Genomic DNA, 14,342 nt, shown 5'->3' on the forward strand with positions numbered 1-14,342 from the left:
GTTTAAAATTAACTCCAATGTCCAAGGTTCAATTTTGAGGAACAACATTATTTTTTATATTTGACTTATGTTATTTTTTTTCGAACTCTTTGAATGAAAATTCTGAGTCGTGAGACCCATATATATTTTGGTTTTTCTAATATTAAATTTTCATATATTATATCATTCACGCTTCAAATGTTTCTGCCTTAATATGTGAGTGACTATTAAAGTGTCTCGCTGCTGAGAGAATAAATTATCGTCTTTTTATGTAATTATGGGTAAATTATCGTCTTTTTATGTAATTATGGGATATGTTCTTAAGTTCACTTTTCAGTTATGTCAAAATTCATTTTTTAACGCATGTGCAAACAAACTAAAGATCGAATCAATAGAGAAAAAAGCTAAATATTTTGTAGCAGCATATTTTCTTAATTCAGACAGAATTTAATTTCAGAAAATAAAAATGAATGGAGTAATACTTTACCCGACTGACTTTAAGTGGTCGTTTGGTTGCTGGTCGAAATAGTCCGGGATTATAATCCGGGACTAATTTATCATACAGTGGGATTATTTTATCATCTAAAAGATGGTATAAAATAATCTACGTATAAATGGAGTTAAGAAGGTATAAGGTGAAATTTATTAAGTAGCCCAATTTTTATACGTTTGGTGCAAGTATAAATTTATTAGGGATTATTTTATCTTATACTGCGACGTGGTATAAAAATTAGCGCCGGGATAACTTCTCTTATACCATGAACCAAACGACCACTAATAGTAGTAACATTCTAGATGTGTCTTAACACTATAAACTACCCTTTCTCCTGTACACTTTCAATTTGTCAAACCTGCAGGCTGCAGTTCTGTAGACCCCTGCCCATTCCCTACTCCATATATATAAGGCTAGCGACTTTTGAGGAACCACAAGAATCACCACTACAATTTCTTTCTTTCTTTCTTATACGCGTAAATTGTGTGTAAAATTAAAGATTGTATTGAAGTTGGAATGGAGAATCAGTTGGGTCTTCTGAGAATCCGTATAATCAGAGGCATAAATTTGGCCATTAGAGATTTAAGAAGCAGTGATCCTTATGTTGTTGTTAAGATGGGCAAACAGGTAATTTCCTCTTCTCTTCTTCATTCTATCAGTTTCAGCTTCTTTTTTAATCCTCTTACATTGGAACATAAAATTGTCTTTGTCCTCGAAATTCCCTTCTTTGGCCATTTTGTGTATTGAAAATTCTGACATATTCATATTACCTTTCCACTAACCGCAGAATTTCTATGTGTTATTTGTAATTATCACAGAAAAATTATGTAATTTTCAGGATTTCCTATCTGTAAAGCAAGATGAGAAAACCAAAGCTTGTTTATCTTATCTCTCCTTTTTGTTGTATGTTTGGGGAATTGTGAAATTGTTGACCATTTTCTGTACTTACATTCAAACTATATAAACTTGATCAATATTCTAAAATGTATTTTTCTTTTATCAAATTGAAATGAAAAAAGTTACAAATTGCAGTAGTTTTCGTATAGTTTTTTAATATTTAAATTTTAATTATAAAATATTAAACAGATCTAATCCAATTAGATTTAAAAAAAATTAATCAATTTAACTCTCGAGAAATCAAACATAACAACTAAGTTAAAAAAGACAGACAAAAGGAAAAGAGAAGAATAATCTTAGATGAAATTCAACAGAGTGATTTTCAGTATCTTGACAAAATTGTGTTTAGAGCAGTGTTGTTTCAGATGGTGTTCACTAATGTTGTGTCTATTATTAATGGAAGCAGAAATTGCAGACTCGAGTGGTGAAGAAGAATGTAAATCCCGAATGGAATGAAGACTTGACGCTATGTATTTCTGAACCTATTCTCCCAATCAAGCTGGTACTAATTTCCTTCATTTTGTTTGATTAAGAAATTAATTATACAGCATATTGCATACTTTGCTTTACCAAGAGGAAATTAAAGAATAAGACACCTAAAATGACAGCCTTTAGCAGAAAATATCATGCCTACTGCATCAATTCAGTCTTTAAAGGTAAATTATAATGTATGTTAATCAAATGTCAATACTTAGGGCCATATCCCATTTCAGTCCAAGTTACCTTCGGGCGGGTTATTAGTGATGAGCTTACTTTAGCTCTTTTTGCCCGCCCAAATTCTGGCCAACCCCCCAATTGACACCCCTGCTGCTAGATGACCTTTACAATTTCAGTAGCTTGTGGACTTGTTTTCAATAGTAATAAAAACAGAGTGATCCTTATTCTGTTTCAACTCTTGCCATTGCAGCAAGTTTATGACAAGGATACATTTTCTCCCGATGATAAAATGGGCGACGCAGAACTTGACATTGTACCACTTATAGATGCAGTAATTACAACGCGCTGTCAGAACATTCCTAATGGAACCATAATTTCCAAAATAACGCCAAGCAGGCAGAATTGTTATTCTGAAGAAAGCTGTATTGTCTATGAAAATGGCAAGGTTGTCCAACATGTGTTTATCAGGTTGAGGAATGTTGAGTGTGGTGAAATAGAGCTCCGGTTGCAATGGATAGACATTCCTGGTTCCAAGAATCTATAGCTAATTCTATTCAAGCTATTTGTGACCATCATGTACGTTATGCTTGCTGTTTTTTTTGAATTCTTAATGGCCGGCCTTGTAAGAAAAGCTAGATTTTGTACTTATCGATATGAATATTGTAGTATTCAATTAAATGAACTTGTCCATTTGTTGTTGCTGCTTATATGCTTACAACAAAATCTGCCTCTGATAATCTGATTACATAATCCATTGTATTTCTTCCAAAATGTTTTCTTTTTTGGCTTCTCAACGAGTGTTTGGTGTTGGAAATCTTACGGAAAATACTTTATCACGAACACTGTAAGGAATTCTTGAAACCTTTAGGCATTTCAAAGACATTGTCGTTAATGATATTTCACCCGATACAGGTGTATTTCTCAGGATTTAACAAGCTCTTCTAGTATAAAAGTAGGAACCGACACTACAAAAGTGGTTTGTAGAAGTTGAAAGTTACAATTCCGGGCGGGGGGGGGGGGGGTGGGGGTTTTGCCTCCTCTATTAACTAGCGGAGGCTAAAACCCTCACAAATTGCAACTTTCAATTTCCGCAAATAATTCATTTTTTTTTTGTAGTGCGAAATCTAACAAAGATTTATTTCGGTGGAAACCCCAACAATAGAATATCGGAAGAAGAATTTCCCTTAATATGTGAACTTCCCTAATGAGTGGACTTAGAATATATATAAGGAAGAATCTCTCTACATCTGCACTTCGAAAGAGCAGAACTTGGATATATATAGGTAACAAAAGCCATCTCATCAAATAGTTGGAAGATGCCTAACGTTTATAAGAATAATAATGACCTATTTGGCACAAATATCATGTTTTGTGTCATTTTACATCCTACTCTTATGACTTTGATCGCTTAATTCATGATGCAATCGTCGTATTTGAACTTATGTCGTCATATTTCATGTGTATAGGTACGAAGATGACAAACGATGGAAAAGCGTCTTTGAAAGTGAGTGATTTTGGAGCTTATGACGATTAGACGAGGTGACGAGTTGAAGACCATGACGATGAACAAAAAAGAAAAAAAGCGGGCGAAGGCCCGCTTTTCATCCGCATCGCGTGAAGAAAGCGGGCAAAGACCAGCCCCAGCACTATCACGCGATGCGGAAGGAAATCGGAAAGCTACAGAACATTGCGCGATCCTTCCGCGATGCGGAAGGAAAGCGGGGTTCCGCGCGGCCTCCGGTTCGACTAGGATTTGGTTTCCTTATTTTTTATTTTTACCCTAGACTATATATAGACGTTTTATTTTGCTGAGAACGGTGGTGGGATTATTTCAAAGACTTGTAAGCCACCGTTCTCTTTTCTCTCTCTAGGTTTATTTTATTTTTCATCTTTTTCAACCCTAGGTTATTCATGAATTCTCTTGTCTATGATCGAATCATGAGTAGCTAAACTTCTTAATTCTAGGGTTGTGGCGAAAGACTTGAAAGTTGATTTGATGACAATTATTATCTATTGATTTTCCATATTTTGGGTTGCTTATTTATTCTTGATCTTAATTGTTTGATTATACGGCCAATAGTTAGAACAACTTATACGTAGTGCGCGAATTGAACTTGAGAAAGGAATTCACGTACGTAATAAGAATAAATAGAGTTTGTTCGATTTAATCGATTCGCTGCGAGGATAGAGATATACCCTTTAGCCTTACTTAGTTGAATACGGAGAAATAAATGCGTTCTTGTTACCTATACATGACCATAGAGATATAGGCGTTATAGTAACATCTACGGGCTTGTGAGTAGTTCGAGAGAATATCATAAAGTATAATTAACCGTCAACTAGTAACCCGGAAATAAAATAGGTGGAATTGTACGAAGATCATTTGGATTGTCGAAAGCCATGACCCTAGATCTTTCTCTCATCTGATAATTCTTACAATCTTTGTCAAGATATTCCCAGTCACAAAAACACCCATCACAAATTGTTTACGTTTCAGTTTTAGTTTACTACAATAAACATCTTGATTTTCACCTTCTTGAATAGTTTCATCCGAATTTGAATTAGCTTAACAGTAGAATCTAAGTCTCTGTGGGATCGATATCTGGACTTAACAGTCTATATTACTTGTACGACCACGTATACTTGCGTGTGCGTTTGGGAGCAATAAGTTTTTGAAAGAGGCTAATGAAGAGCAAATGGAAATGGCCATTAAAAGAAGTAAACGTCGATGAATAACAAAGGATCTGTTACAAAATGGAGATCACTTAGAAGTTTAAATGATTAGCATATCAATGACCCTCATTATTAATAATGTTATCTTAAAAAAATGAGCTCAGACATTCTTTTTGAGATATCATATTTTCAACATTTGGTACTCACTTTGAGGTTCGTTTAATTCGGATTCACATTGCGTGCCCACTAAAGGGAGAACCGCACCCTATCATGATCTTTTTCTTTCTCAGTCTTTCGAATTCAAGATCTCTAATTAAAAGTAGAGTATCTTATTTAATATCCCATTATAACCTTAGGTGATTCCAAAGTGTATTCAAATGCTATGCTAGCTTTACTCTAACCAGAAGTTCGTCTGGTATGTGGCTAAGTTGCTTCTAATAATTCTCTACGTAAGTGATGAAGATGGAAAGGTTATTGTTCTGTTTCCACTCTGGCAAAGAATAGAATTTGAGGATTTCAATATATGCCGACATGCAATACAAGCGACGAAAGCCTTAATCCATTTGCAAGAAATTCCATCACAATGTTAAATATACAAAAGCTGGAGACAAATATTCAAATCCTTAGTAGGATGTTTCATAGTGCTTTATGCTTGGAAAAGTTTGGAATTTGTCAAGCATGTATGTAATCCGTGGACTGGTATTTCTCGTACATTTTATATCTAAATCCTCCGTCATAAAGATGGATCTTTTGGAAGAAAATAATAGCACTTTCTAAAAAAACTTTACATCATTTCTCGTGCATTGTATATTTAAAAAACTATACACCCCAATTGAATATATCTGATTATGACAAATCCATTTAATATCCAAAGTGAAGCCACATTTAAAAGAAGAAAATTTACTTGTCATAGCTATCTCTAAGACCTATTTATGAATAATAATTATCTTTTATTTTATTTATTTTTCCTAGCTAAAATATTTTCTTAAATTACACATCATAATTAGTGTTCTGTATTTCACAAGTTCCTAAATTCGAGTGCAATAAATTAAAATGTCAAATATGTGTTGAATCTAAGTTTGTTAAACATCCTTATAAGTCTATTGAGAGGAATTTCAATCCTTTAGACTTAATTTATACAGATATTTGTGATATGAAGTCAATACCATCTCGAGGTGGGAAAAAGTATTTCATAATTTTTATTGACGATTGCACTCGATATTGCTATGTTTATTTGCTTAATAGTAAGGATGAAGCATTTAAGAAATACAAGAATGAACTCGAAAATCAATTGAATAAAAATATAAAAATGAAAAGAAGTGATAGGGGTGGAGAGTATGAATCTCCTTTTGCAGATATATGTTTAGAATATGAAATTATTCATCAAACCACTGCCTCTTACATACCACAATCTAATGGAATTGCGGAAAGGAAAAAATGAACATTAAAGGAAATGACGAATGCTTTATTAATAAATTTCGGTTTGCCACAGAGCTTGTGGTGGGAAGCTATTCATACAGCTAACCGAATACTCAACAGAGTGCCCCACAGCAAAACACAATCTATTCTATATGACAAATGGAGAGGAAGAAAACCCAACTTGAAACATTTCAAAGTGTGGGGTGCTTAGCTAAAGTACAAGTTTCTATACCCAAAAGGGTCAAAATAGGACAAAAACTGTGGATTGTGTTTTCATTGGATATATTACTAACAGCAAAGCATGTCGATTTTTGGTTCACAAATCTAAAAATCCCGACATCCATGTTAATACGGTAATTGAGTCAGATAATGCTGAATTCTTTGAATACCTTTATCCATATAAGCATGAATGTGAGTCGTCCAGCGAAAGATCTAAACGACCACGAGAAGAACCAAAGGAAAATACACCAAGTAAAGAAGATTCAAGGCGTAGCAAACGTCAAAGGACATTTACTTCTTTTGGACTGAATTTTGTGAAGTTTTTGCTTGAAAATGAGCCTCAAATGTTTAAATAAGCCATGTCTTCTTTGGATTCACCATTTTGGAAAGAGGCAGTCAATAGTGAGATTGAATCAATCTTGAACAACCATAGATGGGAATTGATTGATCTTTCTCTCGAAAATAAACCCTTAGGTTCGAAATGGATCTTTAAAAGGAAAATGAAAGCTGATGGTACTATTGACAAATATAAGGCAAAACTTGTTGTTAAAGGTTATAGACAAAAAGAAGGTTTTGATTATTTTGACACATACTCGCCAATAACAAGGATAATATCCATTCGGGTGTTAATAGCACTAGCGGCCGTGTATGGTCTTGAAATCCATCAAATGAATGTTAAGATAGCTTTCTTAAATGGAGAGTTAGAGGAAGAAATTTACATGGAACAACCTGAGGGTTTCGTGGTTCCTGGTAAAGACAGGAAAGTGTGCAAACTTGTTAAATCGCCTTATGGACTAAAACAAGCACCCAAACAATGACATGCAAAATTTGACCAATTTGGCAAATGGATTTAAGATCAATGAGTGTGAAAAATGTGTTTACATTAAAAAATACTTCAAATCATAAAGTCATTGTTTGTTTATATGTTGATGACATGTTGATAATGAGTAGAGATATTGCCGACATAAATGCTACTAAGCGTATGCTTGCTAGCAAATTTGACATGAAAGGCTTAGGAATTAGGATCCATGAAACTGCAAAAGGTCTAGCATTATCACAGTCTCATTATATTGAAAGGGTACTTGAAAAGTTCAAGTATTTGAATTTCAATATCGCAAAGACTCCAATTGATGTAAGTTTTGCAATTCAAAAAAGTGAATGTGAAAGTGATTCACAATTGGACTATGTGTTGACACCCAATTTTGTCCCTCCTTTATTCCAATTTATTTCCTTGGGCTTTTAAATTAATTAAATCTAAATATTTTATTTTCGCTACTATTTACTGCTATTAATATCATTACTTTCATTTACTATTTTCTATCAACATTACTTTCGTTACTTTATCACAAATCTTTTAATGGCTCATCATCGTTTCATTTTCGGATTTTGCACGCGTTACAATTAATCTTACTTTATTAAATCCTTTAATTTCTACTAGTTACTATTTACCTTCACATAATATACATTGTATTAGATGTTAAATTAAAAGCCCAAGAAAGAATTAAAATTGAAAAGAAAGGCCAACAATTTTCAGCCAACTAATATGCCCAAAACACATAGCCCAAACGGATCCTTAATGGACCAGCCCACACCACATTACCCGACCCGACCCGGTCCAGCCCATTTCCTTTAACCTAATAACGATAATCTCTCTCTCTTTCTCCTCTTCAGCAGCCGCATACTCCCTCCTCTCTCATACACTCCCTCCTTTGTCTTTCTCGTCTCTCTCTCCCTCACCCATTTTTAGTTAGCATACAACCTCCATTTCGCCTCCACAGATTTTGCCTTCCCTATTTCCGCATGACAACGTCCCCTGGATCTGCTTGCTCTGTCGTTGACAGAGAAAGGATCATCGTTTTCTCACTACAAACACAACGAATCTTCAAGACCAGAAGAAAATCGGTCTGTTTTGGGGAAAAGTTTGAAGCTAATCACGTGGTTCAGCCCCAACGTTCTGATTTTGAAATAAATTTGACTTGAAATCCCGCCCAATTCAAGTCATAGAAACCCTAGCATATTTCTCATATAAATACATCCACACAAGATCGTTTGGAGAGAGTTCCTTCAGCCATCAAAAACCCCTTTGAAAATATCTACATTTTCCAACAACTGTATCTTGAAACAACTATTTTTGAAGTACCAAACAGGTTACTGTTTTCTTTTAATCCGCTTATTACTTTAAAATCGAGGGTAGATCGGAGACTGCGACGCCCCACTTCACTGTACACAAAATAGGTCAGCGCCGTCCCCTTCTACTCTTTGGTTTCGATTTGACTTTGACCTGTATCTGTGGTTCCTTGTTTGGTATGTTTTTTTTAGTTTCGAATTGGCTCTGTTAATGTTGTATGTCCGCCGTCGAAGAATAGGAAGTTCGTTATCTTTTAATTATGGCTGATCCCTATTTGGTACTTAGTGTTTCTCTCGAATCTGAGCTTATTGGTATTGTCGGGTTTCATTTGGATACTGTCGCATTTTATACGTTTGTTCTTGTTGTATGACGTCGTTCCAGTATATGTGTGTCAATCCTTTATATATAACGTTTAGATAGGATTCCAAATAGGAAATTATATGATTGTCACTTAGTTCAGTCTGATCAGTTTTAGCATAAGTTTAGGTGTTGTTTGGTTTCAGTTTTCCATGAACCTGCATGGATTATGTGTTGGTTTAAAAATGGGATTTGCAAATGAGACCATTTTTTTGCGTTCTGTTGAAAGCAGTTAATGAATGTCGGGAGTCCTATATGCATGAAATACATTAATGGTACACTCGGATCTTAATCACGAAGCCGTTCTCCTACATTAGCCTATGCCTTTATATGTTTAATTTCTACCTATAGGTTAGCTTGAGTCTAATGTGTTCCATATGCTTAGTTTGGTTTTATATCCTCTTTGTTTTGGTTTACAAGTCTATATATTTAAGCATTGTGGCCTGGATTCTAGTTTGGTGTTTTGATTGGTATAAGTTTTCTTTAGACCAAAATGACTTCTGAAAGCATATAGATACTTGGTTTTGCTCTGTTCTAACCTGTGGTGCACTTGATTAAAAACCTTTTTACTCAAAGTTGGCTTAAATGACTATCATATTGTTGTTAATAGGAGTTAAGGTTCATTCGCTTCTAAAATAAGTCAGAAATAGTAAGGTGAGCATGTTTAGGATTAGGCTTTGAGGCTATTTGAGGTAAAATTCAATGCGCTTATCTCAACTGTGTTGAGATAGGTTATTTATCAAAATTTGAATGTTGACGTGGTTATAGTTCTGCCTGTATGTTCTATTTTCTTTGTTAAGAAGTAGCGGATTACTCCTAGTTTCTTCACCCTCTTCTTTCTTTGCATGACTTGGGGAAAATTCCAAATCTCAACATTCAATGATCTTTCATGAGGTAAAGCAACTGTTGCTTAAGAGGGTTGAAGTTGCTGTTATAATTTGGGGTGTTTACTTTAAACGAAATAGCTACTGCTTTGCAAGAATGTGCCTGTTGTCCCGTCGTGCTAATGTTTCTTGCTGCTACTGTTGTGATCTCTGGCTGCATTTTAATTATCGTTTCAATATAATAATCTGTGCAATGTTTGAAAGGTTCAGCTAGTCTACTATGAATTGTGACTCTTTGTTGTTTGCCATGGAATATGGTTACTTTGATAAAACAAATGCTACCCCTTGAGGGGAAATTAGCTGCCTGTTGTTTTTCTTCTATAAAAGGAATAGATACTATATTCAATAGGCTTGCCATACCTGTGGTTGAAATAGCCACCATGTTTGGTACATGTTGCTGTCCTTTAAAGAAAGTATTGGCCGCACTTAGAATAGATTATGGTTGCATTTTTTTAGGCCGTTTGGTCTGCCCATGCTATCTCGTTGGTCCCCAATTTGTATAATATGATTTGGATGTTTGGTGAGTTCGGTATATCGACATGGAGTTTACAATACATTTTGTTTAGATTGAGTTTATATTTTCATATGTTTGACATTATCCATGGATCGCATACTAATCCTTTTCCTTTGTATTTATGCATGAACATCGCATACGAGTTCGAGGAACTCGTCACCTCCTACGTTCGGCGTTGGGCTAAAAGCCCAACAAAATCTCTGTTCCAGCCCCTCTGTCAGCAGCTAAAGAGATAAAAATGAGGTTCTGGGCCGAAGCCCAAATAGAAAATAACAGCCACAGCAGTCAAAAGACTGGGCCGAGGCCCAATGAGGAAAACAGTGGCAGCGGTCTCGAAATGGGCTGAGCCCCTTTAGCTTATTGCCTTCTATTTCATTTTTTTTGTGTATTCTTATTTGGTTTGGCGTGACTAACTTTGTTTTGTTTATTTCTTAATTTAGATTGAACCTTAGAAAATTAGTAGTTTAATTTTGATATGGATAGTTAATTTAAGGAAAATAATAATTAATCCATAAGTTTCATTTTTTCCTTTATATTTAAATTATTCATAGTACTCCATAATATCTATCTATATTAAAGAATATTTTCATAGCGTAAATTCATATCTTTCGAATTAAATGAGTCATATTCTATTTATCGTAATTTCAAAATATCATTAATACGCAAACATAAAATCAAGTATATTTTATAAATAACTCTCTAAATTTTGAGTCAATATGCATATTTTTTAAAGTATAGTTAATAAAGATAAAGAAAACTTTTAAAAACCTATTTTGTATCCACACTCTCAAAAAATGTAAAAAAATCTTTCCCGCCACTCGAATTATGTCAAAATATTTATTTAAACGTTACATATCCCCCGTTTCTTCAATTTATAACTAACTCTTTTATACAAATTATTATTTTTACAAATCTTATCTTGATAACATTATTACGTTTTTCCTTTAAAATTTTAGCAATATTTAACAATTATTTCCCTAAACATTTAGAATATTACATTAACACTTAGCCTAATTAACTTTAAGTCCGGTCGGATTAACCATTATTAATGGAACTTAGAGGATGCCTAATACCTTCCCTCTAGGTTAATTGAACCCTTACCTAGATCTTTTTGGTTTCGTAGACTTTAAAACAAATCAACTTTAGAAATAACTTTAATTACCTTAGGTGCCCTAATTCACCGTAAATAATTAGGTGGCGACTCCTTAACTTTAATTAACCCCGGAATTACCCGGATGTTGTAAACTATTTTGACCCTGGTTAAAATAGGGTATGACATGGACATGAATTAATTTTACCTCTAAGACAAAAGTTTAGGATATTTCAAGACAGTAAACCTGCTCAATTGATTACAAGTTCTATCTTATAGGCAAAAGCTACAACTTATGCCTGATGTGTAAAAGAGACAAAGCTTTTGTTATCTATCGAGAATAAGTTGTGAAAGTTTCAGGATAGTGTAATATTTTTGTTACAAAAATGGGAGTTCCTTATTTCCCAAGTATATGTATAATGCACTTGGAAGCATGATCAACAATATGACTGAAGTTATATACATGGCTCACAATTGGAATTAATGATTGGTGTCCATAAGGATTAGAAAACTAGAAGCGGGATATAACTCAAAACTCGTGAAAGGTTGGCTATGAACAACTTGTGACCTCGCCCCCCACACACACCCCATCAAACTTATGGGATACAGTTAGGAACATTAAGAACCAGTTATGTCACTTCGACACTTAGAGAGATCACACACATTACTTGATTACACAATGCTTCCAACTTCCAAGCGAGGCTAAGGTTGAATTGAATATGAACAGATTACAATTCCAATATTTTAGAATTAATCTTCATAAAAAATCTTTCTTTTGGGAGAGTAACATGTATGGAATATATACTTTTGATGTACCATGATGCACTATATATATATATATATATATATATATATATATATATATATATATATATATATATATATATATATATACACACGCGCGCGCGCGCACATACATACATGTTCACACCTCTCAACATAAGTTGAATTTTTGCTTATATATAGGATGGAGCATGTTCCATTCTTAGTAGGTATATATATATCTACTAAGAGAATATATATATATATATATATATATTCTTATGGCACTTATGTTGTATATATAGGTCAGGTCTTATGGCACTCTCTTAGACAAGGATTACTATTTATCTTTTTTCTCAAATTTTTGAAAAATTTCCTTTTATGTGTTCTAATAAATTTGGCCTTTTTACTTTCTAAATAATATTTTTGACCATTTATGCCATACGTTACACCTCTTTAGCCAAACGTTGTCTGTCTAACAGACTTTACAAGAATCCAAACGTTGCCACTTTACTTCCTAAACAACTACCCCATAAATGCCTTTCATAACATAGGGAGTCATTCACTTCATTCTTTTATATCGCATGGAATCGTGAGTTGTTTTTTAGCACAAATATGAAACAATGAATATGCTAATCAAATCATCTATATAGATTCGGTAGGAGTATATAAAGGGAGGACATAGGCCGGGTGATGTGGCTCTCTCTTGGACAAGGATTACTATTTATCTTTTTTCTCAAATTTTCCTTTTATTTGTTCTAATAAGTCTGGCCTTTTTACTTTCTAAATAATATTCTTGACCATTCATGCCATACGTTACACCTCTTTAGCCAAACGTTGTCTGCATAACAGACTTTATAAGAATCCAAACGTTGCCTCTTTACTTCCTAAACAACTACCCCATAAATGCTTTTCATAACATAGGGAGTCATTCACTTCATTCTTTTATACTGCATGGAATCATGAGCCGTTCTTTAGCACAAATATGCAACAATGAATACGTTAATCAAATCATCTATATAGATTCGGTAGGAAAATATAGAGTATACAGAGTTGCAGTCAATATCTTTTCAGGCTAGGTTTCGTCCCTTGCCCACTGGCCCTCCGGCCCTCCTCTGTTCGTTCCCTTTTGATCAAGAAGTAGAGATTTAACTTCTGGTTGACTTTGGTTTCAACGAGCCCTTCCCACGAGTGGAGAAACAAGAAGAAAGAGAAAATTCATAAAAAGGGAGGAATTGAGAGTCGTACTACTCCTTATAAAGCATCAATTTTAATTTCAGAGTCAAATTTGAAATGTGATTATTCAAGGGAGGTATTTAAGTTACGTAAAGGTCTAAGGAATTTTGGACTTTTCAGGTTCAATGATCCAGAATGAGCATTCAGATCATTTTTTTTTCATTCAATTGCCATTTGAAAAGAAATAAGTTTTGGGACCTTCTATCCTCATGGTATTTCTATCGGCTCCCTTTGCTCTCCATCAAGATTTCTCTTTTTTTAGGCTAAAGGGATTATCAGTCCCTATTTTTTTTTTTTTTTTTTTGGGTAAACAATATTTCCATTCAACCAAAAAATGTCAGTACAAAACATAGTAGAAACTAAGTACATATTTCTATTGGGAAAAAAGTTATTTCCAAACTACAACTGAAAAGAAACTAAGTACATATTTCTATTCTTTACAAAACATCTCAAAACAGGCCTAAGGATAAGAGTTGAGTGCTTGAAGAGGTCCCTGCCAGTTGGAAGCATGCCTGCCTCTGATGTGTATATGCTGTGCTATTTCCCTATATAACTTATTTGCTGAGGTTGTCCTATTCTGGAATCTGATAGCATTTTTGTCTCTCCATACCAAGTATATCAACATACCAAAAGTGTAGTTGACAATTGCCCAATAACTAGACTTCCTTCTACCTCCCAAGTTTATCCAAGTGATTTCAGTTTGTCGGTCTCTCATAGTTCTGTGTTGTCCCAACCAAACCAGTAGTCTAAACCACAAACCCTTGGCATGTGGACAGTGAAAAAACAGAAGCTCAAACAGGTCAACAGTCAGACCACAAAACACACAAGTTTGAGGCACTGTAATACCAAATTTCAACAGTCTATCAACAGTAGCTAATCTCTTGTTTGCAGCCAACTAAAGATTAAACTTGAATCTTGGATCCAACTGAGGCTGCAGAATCATATACTTCCATGGAACTTTTGGATACTGAGGGGTCAACAATTTATATAGCTTCTTGATTCTGAAATTTGCACCCTACTGAAGTTGGGCCAAT

General features: G+C 34.3%; 1 protein-coding gene across 1 annotated transcript; it reads left to right on the forward strand.

Annotated features, from left to right (window-relative positions):
* Positions 1-881: 881 nt before the first annotated feature.
* On the forward strand, positions 882-2,583 carry LOC132042512 (GTPase activating protein 1-like). The gene is made up of 3 exons (XM_059433029.1): positions 882-1,099; positions 1,776-1,871; positions 2,277-2,583. The coding sequence occupies exons 1-3, from the start codon at positions 989-991 to the stop codon at positions 2,568-2,570; spliced, it is 501 nt and encodes a 166-aa protein (XP_059289012.1). The 5' UTR covers positions 882-988; the 3' UTR covers positions 2,571-2,583.
* Positions 2,584-14,342: the final 11,759 nt, after the last annotated feature.

Source organism: Lycium ferocissimum, unplaced genomic scaffold, assembly GCF_029784015.1.
Source record: "Lycium ferocissimum isolate CSIRO_LF1 unplaced genomic scaffold, AGI_CSIRO_Lferr_CH_V1 ctg1577___fragment_2___debris, whole genome shotgun sequence".
Taxonomy (NCBI): domain Eukaryota; kingdom Viridiplantae; phylum Streptophyta; class Magnoliopsida; order Solanales; family Solanaceae; genus Lycium; species Lycium ferocissimum.

Coding starts and splice junctions, on each gene's coding strand:
- LOC132042512 (XM_059433029.1), top strand. CDS start 989: ATGGAGAATCAGTTGGGTCTTCTGAGAATCCGTATAATCAGAGGCATA. Junction 1,100..1,775: donor TTGTTAAGATGGGCAAACAG/GTAATTTCCTCT, acceptor TAATGGAAGCAG/AAATTGCAGACTCGAGTGGT. Junction 1,872..2,276: donor CTATTCTCCCAATCAAGCTG/GTACTAATTTCC, acceptor TTGCCATTGCAG/CAAGTTTATGACAAGGATAC.